Consider the following 11,426-nt stretch of genomic DNA (forward strand, 5'->3'; position numbering starts at 1 on the left):
AAGCCCTAGGAGTAGAGTCTAATATGTACACAAAGTTAAACGCTAGCGGCCATGACATCTTTAGATTTTCATAAACTCTGCCTTTTGGCTTATTGCCTTGTCTTATTCGTACAACTTCTTTCACCGCCAAGTTGCTTTGCTTTTGCTTCTGCTACTTCTACCACGGAAGCAGAAGCGCTTCTCAAATGGAAAGCCACCTTTCAAAACCATACTCGCCTGCAAAATCTCACCTCGTGGGCTTACCTACCCGCTCATGCAAAAGCAACCCCATGCTTCTAGACTGGTATTTCATGCAATGTTGTTGGGAGTGTCAGTGTGATAAACCTTACCAATTTTGGGATACAAGGTACGCTACATGAGTTTTCCTTCTTGTCTTTCCCCAATCTTCAATACCTCAATCTTAGCTACAATAATCTCTTTGATGTCATTCCAGCTAAAATCAGTTCCCTCTCCAAACTCATCTCCCTTGATCTTTCTAACAATTGGCTCAATGGTTCAATCCCAACATCCCTAGGTCAGCTCACAAACTTTTTCACTCTCTATCTCTATAGTAATAATCTTTCTGGCATTATTCCTAAAGAGATAGGGAATTTGAAATCTCTTGTGAATCTCAGTTTGTATGAGAATCAGCTCAGTGGTTCAATCCCAACATCTCTAGGTCAGCTCACAAACCTTTCCACTCTCTATCTCGGTAGTAATGATCTTTCTGGCACTATTCCTAAAGAGATAGGGAATTTGAAATCTCTTGTGGACCTAAAATTGCCTAATAACCAGCTCAACGGTTCAATCCCAACATCCCTAGGTCAGCTCATAAACCTTTCCACTCTCCATCTCTTCCGTAATAATCTTTCTGGCTCTATTCCTAAAGAGATAGGGAATTTGAAATCTCTTGTGGACCTAGAATTGTCTTATAACCAACTCATCAGTTCAATCCCAATAGCTCTAGGTCAGCTCACAAACCTTTCCACTCTCTATCTCAATAGTAATAATCTTTCTGGCACTTTTCCTAAAGAGATAGGGAATTTGAAATCTCTTGTGAATCTCAGTTTGTGTGAGAATCAACTCAGTGGTTCAATCCCAACATCCCTAGGCCAGCTCACAAACCTTTCCACTCTCTATCTCTATATTAATAATCTTTCTGGCACTATTCCTAAAGAGATAGGGAATTTGAAATCTCTTGTGGACCTAGAATTGTCTTATAACCAGCTCATCGGTTCAATCCCAACATCTCTAGGTCAGCTCGCAAACCTTTCCACTCTCTATCTCTTCCGTAATAATCTTTCTGGCACAATTCCTAAAGAGATAGGGAATTTGAAATCTCTTGTGAACCTAGGATTGTCTGAGAATCAGCTCAGCGGTTCAATCCCAACATCCTTAGGTCAGCTCACAAACCTTTCCACTCTCTATCTCTATAGTAATAATGTTTCTGGCACCTATTCCTAAAGAGATAGGGAATTTGAAATCTCTTGTGGTCCTGGAATTGTCTTATAACCAGCTCATCGGTTCAATCCCAACATCCCTAGGTCAGCTCACAAACCTTTCCACTCTGTATCTCCATAGTAATAATCTCTCTGGCACTATTCCTAAAGAGATAGGGAATGTGAAATCTCTTGAGGACCTAGAATTGTCTAAGAATCAGCTCAACGGTTCAATCCCAACATCCCTAGGTCAGCTCACAAACCTTTCCACTCTCAAGCTCAGTAGTAATAATCTTTCTGGCACTATTCCTAAAAAGATAGTGAATTTGAAATCTCTTGTGGACCTATAATTGTTTTATAACCAGCTCATCGGTTCAATCCCAACATCTCTAGGTCAGCTCATAAACCTTTCCACTGTCTATCTCAATAGTAATAATATTTCTGGCACTATTCCTAAAGAGATAGGGAATTCGAAATCTGTTGTGGACCTAGAATTGTCTAAGAATCAGCTCATCGGTTCAATCCCAACATCTCTAGGTCAGCTCACAAACCTTTCCACTCTCTATCTCAATAGTAATAATCTTTCTGGCACTATTCCTAAAGAGATAGGGAATTTGAAATCTCTTGTGCACCTAGGATTGTCTGAGAATCAGCTCAACGGTTCAATCCCAACATCTCTAGGTTAGCTCACAAACCTTTCCACTCTCTTTCTCAATAGTAATAATCTTTCTGGCACTATTCCTAAAGAGATAGGGAATTTGAAATCTCTTATGGCCTTACATTTGCATGAGAATCAGCTCAGTGGTTTAATGCCCCAAAATAGGACAACTCCAAAACCTTTCAGTGACAAATAACCATTTGACAGGTCCAATCCCCAAAAGCTTGAAAACATGCAAGAGCTTAGTTAGAGTTCATCTTGAAGGGAACCAATTCACAGGCAATATATCAAAAGACTTTGGTGTTTATCCAAATCTTGATTTCATAGATATGAGTCACAATAAGTTTTGTGGGGAAGTTTCATAAAAATGGGGACAGTGCGCAAAATTAGAAACTTTACTAATTGCGGGAAACAACCTCACCGGCAGGATACCTCCCGAGATTATCAATGCTGACAAAATCCATAAACTCGACCTCTCTTCAAATCACTTAGTTGGGGCCATTCTGAAGGAGTTCGGGAGAATGACTTCTTTGCAGAAGTTGATGCTGAATGAAAATCAACTTTCAGGCTGTATACCTTCGGAATTTGGATCACTCGTTGATCTTGAATATCTCGACTTGTCATCAAACAAATTCAATGGGTCAATTGCGAGCACATTCGGCAACTTTCTCAAACTGTACCATCTGAATTTGAGCAACAATCAATTTTCCCACGGAATTCCATTGAAGTTGGAAAAGTTAGTTCAGTTGAACGACCTTGATTTAAGTCACAACTCACTTGAAGGTAGTATACCCGCTGAAATCAGCAATATGGAGAGTCTACAGACGCTCAATCTTTCTCACAACAACCTTTCGGGTTTCATACCATCAAGTTTTGAAGGCATGCATGGCTTTTCATATGTGGATGTATCTTACAATGAATTGGAAGGTCCCCTTCCCAACAACAGAGCCTTTCGACAAGCTCCGCTAGAAGCTTTACAAGGGAACAAAGGACTGTGCGACAACGTTGAAGGTTTGCAATCTTGCACAATTGGCCCAAGAAAGGAACGCAAATGGGTATTTGGAATCACATTCTCCCTTGTAGCAGCAATTTTACTTATTTCTGCTTTCTTTACAATTAAATTCGTAGTGCAAAGAAAGATGAAAAGTCTAGAAAAAGCAGAAAAAAACTTGCATGAAGAAATATCGTTTTCAGTTTTAAATTTTGATGGAAAGTCAATGTATGAGGAAATCATAAGGGCGACAGAAAATTTTGATTCCACATATCGCATCGCGAGTGGAGCACAAGGAAGTGTCTACAAAGCAAATTTGTCAAGTGACAACATAGTGGCTGTGAACAAAATACATCAATTGTGGGATGGTGAGAAGAATTTGGAGACGGCATTCTTGAATGAAATAAGGGCACTAACAGAGATAAGACACCGGAATATTGTGAAGCTTTATGGTTTCTGTTCACACCATCGACACTCGTTCTTGGTGTACGAGTTTGTTGAAAGAGGTAGCTTGGCTACAATTTTGAGCAAAGATGAAGAAGCTAAAGAAGTAGGGTGGAGAAAAAGGGTTAATATTGTTGACGGTGTAGCTCATGCCTTGGCATACATGCACCACGATTGCTTGCCACCAATTGTGCACTGGGACATATCAACTAAGAATATTTTGTTGGATTCTAAATATGAGGCCTCTGTTTCAAACTTTGGCACTGCTAAGTTTTTGAATCCAGGCTCAACAACTTGGACTGCCGTTGCAGGCACATATGGGTATGTCGCACCAGGTACTATGTTTTCTTCCTTTTAACCTTATTAATTGAGTGTTGATTATGATTAATTTTTTGGCAAAATTTATTTCTTTTCAACGTTAGGATGGATTAAACATACCATGTTACATGCTTTGATTTTGAAAGAACATTCACCTAACGTATAAGCGATACTTGGGTTTATTGTATGCTCTTATAAGTCAGCACCCTTTTTCCTTAAAGCTAAAACCTAAAATAAAAAAAAGTAAAAAATAATAATAATAATAAAATGGAAAAAAAAACAATTATAAACATGGAAACTGCAGTAAGAAAACAAATACCATGTAAGATTTACCTCTTTTGCCAAAAAGCCAATCTCTAATACATAACAATGCTTGAACGGTTTCAGGCAATAAACAACTACGATATTGATCAAGCACTCTAGCGCCAATACTAAATACTGATTTTGAGGTGACAGTAGAAACAAGAATTATTAATACATCACAACTACGATATTTATGGTTTCTCTCAAGTCTTTCTTCATCAAGATATTTACGTAATTCATATTTTGTACTTAAAATTGAGCCCCTTTTGTAACGTTTATTGAATAACAAGAATAAACATATCGAAGAGAGCCCATGTCTTGTATTCCTCTGATCATATACCAACATACAATATAGATGGATACAAAAAGTACAAAAACACCAACAATAAGCATTAATTTTACCTCAAAAGTTTAGTTTGACCCAAGGTCTGATTCATTGGATTTGAATGATGACAAGGTACTTCTACATGAAGTTGAAAGGCAATATGAAAATTTTAATCGAGCTTGTTAAGTCTTTCCCCATTAATTAAAATTTTGCGAGCAAATTGAGTCGGGTTAGTTTGTTCAAAATTTTTGCTCTTTATCTTCAGTTTAGTTATTATAATATATCCAAACTAATAGTCCCAATATTGCTATGGTCTTATTATAAGCAGAACTTGCATAAACCATGGAAGTGAACGAAAAATGCGATGTTTATAGTTTTGGAGTGGTTGCTATGGAAACAATCATGGGAAGGCATCCTGGTGATTTTTTCTCATCATTCTTATCAATGTCTTCTTCGTCCATGTCGTCATCAACATCAACATTACCATCCCATCAAATGTCAGTTGTGGATGTTCTGGACCAACGCATTTTGCCTCCAACGCATCAAGAAGCAGGGGAAGTACTCTCTCTTATGAAGATTGCGTTTTCATGTTTGAATCCCAGTCCGCATTCTCGCCCTACAATGAGACAAGTTACTCAACTCATCTCAACTCAGAAGTTGCATTTGTCGAAGACAATACGTATGATAACTTGTGGTGAATTGCTTGCTTTAGATCCTTTGACGGCTTGAGAAGCAGAGAGTGCTTGTTTCCGATAAATAAATTTCAAGTCTTCCTTTCAGAAGAAAGATTCTTCGTAGATGTTTCTGTATTGTAATTTATTTTTATGCACTGGTTTGCTTAGGCTCTAGTCACTTTATGTAGAACACTTAATGTTTTTTTAGTTAAAATTGTGTTTACGCTTGTGAGGAAGAAATAGAAGTTAATAAAACAAAGAATTGGTTTTCATGCACATGGACAATGACTGGCTGAGAATGCAATGGCCATACTTATATTACTATTTCTATTTATGTATACGGATAAACGTAAAGTCATAGACAAAAGCAACCGAGAAGTAGACCAAAAGGAATCGGGTTCTGGCCGAAATAGCCTGCGATAGGTCTTCACATGAACTCCTTGTGGCAAGGCAGGCTTATCACTCTCTCTACAAGAAATCCCTCGAGGAGGATGTTGGGCATCACACAACTGGGGACTGATGCAAGGTAAAGTTGCTAGAGTATAACTTTTTCAACATATTATATTATATAGGGTAAATTATAGGGTTCTTTAGAAAAAGACCCTTGAAACTCCTATTTTTCAATAAAAAGCCCACCAAATATTAAACATCCAAATAAAACTCAAATTTCAAATAGATTACCATGTAGACAAATATGTAACCAATTATTATCACATATTTACAACTTATGTCACAAAACCCTGATTATGTCAATAAATATTATTACTCACCCTAATTATGATTAGCAATTAACCCCATATGAAAATTTTACCTTTCTTGTATGATAAATAGTAGGAACATATATATATATATATATATATTAATTTAGCCATGTTCATAAATAATTATGGGCAAATTTTTCATATGGAAAAAAAAAATGCTTTGTACAATCAGTTATTTTGCATCAAATAATAAGATTTTTTTGATAAAAACAACAAAGAACCAATTAATATTCTTTTATGTTGTAGTGAATTATTTTACCTAGATTATTACATACATTATCCATTTTTTATTTGTTACCATATATGCTTGTTAAAAATAATTTATCTATATTTATATGTCAAATATAAGTAAATTAATTTTGAATCAAATAATAGTGGTTCCATTATTTTGGTAAAGTTAAATAGTGCCTAAATTATTTCATAAAAATTAAACCAAGAAAAATTATCTCCATTAAAATAAAACAATAGATATTCGATAAAAATAAAAATAAAAATAAAACAGTAGATACATTATTTTCTTATAAGATTAAACAATAGGTAAACTATACTGTAGGTACATTATGTTTATAATATTAAAAAAGAAATTGAAATCCATAAACAAAATGTAGTAGATATATTATTTTTTAATCAAATTTCCTTTAATTGTAGGTGAATTATGTTCATGCATTATTATATATATTGGGCACATTTTACAACTAATATATATGTGCAAAAATTTACCTATATTATTATATAAAATATAGATAAATTTATTTTGAATCAAATAATATTTTTTATTTTATAAGTAAGTTATTTTGCATGTATCAGGCCCGGCCTTGGCCCAATGCTAACAAGGCTCCTGTCCAGGATCCAAAATTGCTGAGGGCACCAAATTTTATTTTTAGACATACAAGTATATTAAAAATTTCAAAATAAAAAAAAAAAAAAAAATGCAACAGTGCCCGCCGTCCTGCGTCTTCGAATCTTCACCATCGACGCTTCGGTCTCTCCGTCTTCCAAGTTCCAAGCCTTTCTCTTCATCTTCATAAGTTCTTCGCGACCACACTACAGGCTAAGGCTGCACGGTCCACCCACACCCAGATCCAACGGTCCACACAGACCTGCCTGTCTCCACCTCCGCCTCCAGCTCTCCGCGGCTCCACCTATCCGTGACACCAATCACACCACCACCTGACCACCATCGCCCATCGGATGATCGCCGATCTAATGCCGATGATATTAAATCCCGACTCCATAGGCCAACCCAACCGCGCAGCCGTGGCGAAGCGAGTTTCAAATGCATCCGCATTGAGTCAGGGTGTCAAGTCGGTCTTTCGGTTCGTTCGATTCACCGAGATCGAAACCCTCTTCCGTTGTCTTCATCATCGCTTTTATCATTTTCAAAGATCTTTTAAGTTCCCCTTTCCTTTTTTCTCATATTTCTTCTGATTCTTTGCTTAGATTCCTAAGTATGGTTTTGGTTAATTATGTAATTTTAATTTTCTAGAAACTGATTATGTTCATATAATTATACAGATTCTTCAAATTTGTTGACTCGTGCTGATTGAGTTGGGCAAAACTTTTCTAGGCATTTAATGTGATGATAATTAAAGAACCGACGCTGTCTGATGATCATATGGATGCTAGGGAAGAATAGGAACGACGCTGTCTGGAATGGGGCTCGGGTGCCGCATGAGCTGGTGGTCAGAACAGAGGGTTTGTTGCAGGAGTACCAGAAGTGGCATAAAACTGGTTCGGAAAAATCCATTAATCCCCCGCAGATATGGCGGAGAGCTGAAGTTGACTGGGTCAAGTGTTATTCTCTTATTTTGATACAATGATATATCTATACTAGGGTTTTTATTTCAGGAACAAACATTTTTTTATTTACCAAACGCAATTAAGGACTCAACTTTTTCAAAAAGTTGTTTTTTTTTTTTTTTTTTTTTTTTTTTTGTGAAATTAAGCAACCCCAAACTGGCCATAATTAAGTTTTCAAAAATATTAATGCTCATAGAAGTTGAACATAATACCTTTTATTTATAAATAAAGACATAAACATCACTACACAGTATATGTTATAACTTACAACTGATTCTTAAAAATCTTTAGATGATTGCCCCAAAGAGTGGAAGAGGATCCTCTCCGGGTTCACTTTGTGGGGGATCTTAGAGATCCCCACATCTCAATCGTTCATCGTACAACGTGCCGTCAATTTTCGTCAGGTACTATTTGTGTTTAATTTTAAATAAAAAAAGTCAAATGATTTCTGACCGCACGATGCATGATGAATAGCTAAGATGTGAAGATCACTACAATTTCCACAATTTGGATCCGAATGCGATTCAAATCCAGAAGGAGTGGGGTGGGCTCCATAAAAGAAAATGGTGCACTATACTAGCGGGCGACAATTAAAGACTTTTGACTTGGAATGAGTAAATTTATGGAAGACTCCAGAGGAAAAATTATTAATTGGAAAAACTTTTTCGTTGTCTGAGAGACACTGAGTCATAAAGATGTCATTTTCTTGTGGAAAACAAAATATTTTGTCACAGTCATATGAAATAAAGGAGAATACTAAAAATAAAACTGGAAGTATCAATTAAGATCATCAAGCTCTTATTCTTTGAAGAAAAAAAATTGAAAAAAATTGCCAACTTGCATTTATAGCCCTTGACTTGGACTTTGGCCAGATTGCCAAACTGCATTGATGGAAGACTCTAACGTCGAATTTTTTTTTTTTTTGTTTTTTCCTCTCAAATGATAAATTTGTTTGATTAGGGAGTCGATGGGATTCGAACCCACACTGTGGTGCAAGAGCAACATTCCTCTCCACCAATGTGGTAGAAGGCCACTTGCTACTCTAAAATCGATTTGGACTTTGGCCAAAATGCCAAATTGCATTTATATAAAAGACTCCAAAGTCATCCAAGTTGCCAAATTGCATTTGTGGAACTCCAAGGACCATGTACAATGATTGGTTTAAAACTCAAATTTTGAGTTTCAAAATGTTAAAACTTGCTTTGGGCCAAATTCTCACCTCCCCTCCCAAAAAAAAAATGAGCCAAGGATAGTGGTGCCCCGAGCTCCAACGGGTGAAAGTGCCTACAAAGTGCCCAGCTGTAGCTAAGCAACGCATCAGAAGCATCTCATGCGACAAGTCATCAACTCTTGGTCCCAAACGACTACCCACTAGCATAACTGGTCTTTTAGTGATCCAACGATTATAAACGATGGGCAATTGGTTGATCCAAAAGTCCATATTTAAATTTTTTGAAATCAAATTTATAATTAAATTAAATCGAACGGTTGAATTCTTATATTAAATTAACTGTAAAAAAAAGGTCTAACGGCCCAAAATTAAATTGAACGGCTAAAACATTTAAAAGAAATTATTTAAATCAAAATTCACCCAAAAACTCTATAAATACATGTATTTGTTCAAACATCCACCCAAAATTCACTTTCCTCAATCAATTCTTCCATTTTTTTCTTCCGACTTCCAAAATTTTCAAGATGACAAAACATCATATTAGAAGGAGGACCCCTACAAGATGACATTCGATTTTGATGTAATGAGGGAGGACCCCAACAAATACACTTCAAATAGGAAGAAATTATTCTGCGACAAGCAAGTGGAAATTATAAGAAGGAATGCCGTAAGGAATATCTTTAGTAATTGTTGTAATTCTTATGTAGTATTTTACTTATCGTTTATTAATCTTTATTTAGCGTTTTAATTATGTTTGTATTATTAATTATTGTAAGATTGAAGCATACTATATAGATGACACATCCTGACTTGAAATATCCACTAGGACTTCGAATCGAGCTGTGTTGGCCGACACCTAGAAGGTGACGAAGCCATAAAGTGTAGTAATGTGGAAAATGTAAATAAATTTAAACCTAAAAGTGCCTAAAGACAAGAGTGCGCTGGTGAGCGGGATTGAACCCATTTCACATGTGACGTCAGAGCATAAGAACTGTACATTAAATAGGGTGAGGGTTATACCATTGAAGATAACCATCAACTAAGATTTTCTAGAGTCCTTATTTAAACATAAACACAACTACTAAACCTAGAGGCGCGAAAAACAGAAGGGTGAGTGGGTACAAAAATAAAGGTTTATAAAATCCATTTATTTTCTCGAACATACTAACCCCTCGCTGTAAAACATGTATAGTTTCCAAAATATTATACTACATATAAGTATGAAAATCAAATGATGCCAAATGTAAGTCCAGAGGTACGCCACAACAAATATTCTCAACAACAGTATAGATATGATTATGCGCTATAATCTATACTAACATGTTAGTTGGAGTCACCTAATGTGACCTGTACTACTGCACCTATTCTTATCCAAAGAGATAAAACGTATAGTTCACCAACATTACGTTAATAGTCTTTAGATGATTGCCCGAAAGAGATAAAACGTATAGTTAATAATCTTTAGATGATTGCCCCAAAGAGATAAAACGTATAGTTCACCAACATTACAACTTAAAATTGATTCTTTAGATTATTTGACAAATTTGAACCTAAAAATAAATGAGAAATGAAGAAGAGGGCTTGAGATAGTGATATTTGAGAAGAAGAAAGATTGACAATTCCACACATTTGGGACAACCGTTCGAATGAGTGGAAGAGGATTCTCTCCGGGTTCACTTTGTGGGGGATCTTAGAGATCCCTACATCTTAGCCGTTCATCGCAGATCGTGCCGTCAATTTTCGTCAAATACTATTTGTGTTTAATTTTAAATAAAAAAAAGTCAAATGATTTCTGACCGCACGATACATGATGAATAGCTAAGATGTGAAGATCACTAGAATTCCCATAATTTGGATCCGAATGGGATTCAAATCCAAAAGGAGTGGGGTGGACTCCATAAAACAAAGTGGTGCATTGTACTAACTGGCGACAATTAAAGACTTTTGACTTGAAATGAGTAAATTTATGGAAGACTCCATCAAGAGACACTGAGTCATGAAGATGTCATTGTCCTGTGGAAAACAAAATATTTTGTCATAGTCATATGAAATAAAGGAGAATAATAAAAATAAAACTGGAAGTATCAATTAAGATCATCAAGCTCTTATTCTTTGAAGAAAAAAATTGAAAAAAATTGCCAAATTGCATTGATGGCCTTGACTATGAATTCTTAATTTCTCAGTTTAATTATTTATGAATTTTCATTCAAGTTGAGTATCATTTTGTATGCTTATGAGCTTGATTTTAATCTTGGTCATTGGCCACCACTTTGGTTTGATTTGATAGTATTTGATGCGAGTTAACACAGATGCCATGTTGTTAATTCGGCTTTAGCGTCTTGCAAATGGTACCATGAATTCCTTGATGTAGATGCCATCTGCTAGGTTTCATGCGGTCTCTTAAGTAGTTCCCAAGTTGTTAAGGAACTCGTGTGTGTTTAGTAATCTAGATGTTATAGATTGTTAGCACAAATGAGCATACATAGTAATCTAGATGCCGTGGATACTATATGAATTAGAGGAACTAGACCATCAATTTGGATGATTAGTCATTAATAATTGG

The 11,426-nt window shown here is 35.9% G+C and overlaps 2 protein-coding genes across 4 annotated transcripts; both read left to right on the plus strand.

The window, feature by feature from the left end:
* The first annotated feature begins 23 nt into the window (after positions 1-23).
* LOC137713811 (MDIS1-interacting receptor like kinase 2-like) lies at positions 24-5,409 on the plus strand. 3 transcript variants are annotated; one of them, XM_088684153.1, is made up of 4 exons: positions 207-346; positions 434-1,667; positions 1,956-3,846; positions 4,786-5,409. In XM_088684153.1, exons 3-4 carry the CDS (start codon positions 2,598-2,600, stop codon positions 4,794-4,796), a joined length of 1,260 nt encoding a protein of 419 aa, XP_088540279.1. In that variant the 5' UTR covers positions 207-346; positions 434-1,667; positions 1,956-2,597; the 3' UTR covers positions 4,797-5,409. The 3 variants fall into 3 exon arrangements, with proteins under 3 accessions (XP_088540278.1, XP_088540277.1, XP_088540279.1); XM_088684152.1 differs by having other exon boundaries at positions 24-1,667; XM_088684151.1 differs by lacking the exon at positions 4,786-5,409 and having other exon boundaries at positions 26-802; positions 947-1,559; positions 2,137-4,096.
* On the plus strand, positions 4,786-5,409 carry LOC137713501 (putative leucine-rich repeat receptor-like protein kinase At1g35710). Its single transcript, XM_068452799.2, has one exon. The coding sequence runs from the start codon at positions 4,800-4,802 to the stop codon at positions 5,184-5,186; it is 387 nt and encodes a 128-aa protein (XP_068308900.2). The 5' UTR covers positions 4,786-4,799; the 3' UTR covers positions 5,187-5,409.
* Positions 5,410-11,426: the final 6,017 nt, after the last annotated feature.

The sequence above is a fragment of the Pyrus communis genome, chromosome 14 (genome assembly GCF_041283825.1).
Source record: "Pyrus communis isolate YQ-2024b chromosome 14, ASM4128382v1, whole genome shotgun sequence".
Lineage (NCBI taxonomy): Eukaryota > Viridiplantae > Streptophyta > Magnoliopsida > Rosales > Rosaceae > Pyrus > Pyrus communis.

Coding starts and splice junctions, on each gene's coding strand:
- LOC137713811 (XM_088684151.1), top strand. CDS start 2,598: ATGACTTCTTTGCAGAAGTTGATGCTGAATGAAAATCAACTTTCAGGC.
- LOC137713501 (XM_068452799.2), top strand. CDS start 4,800: ATGGAAGTGAACGAAAAATGCGATGTTTATAGTTTTGGAGTGGTTGCT.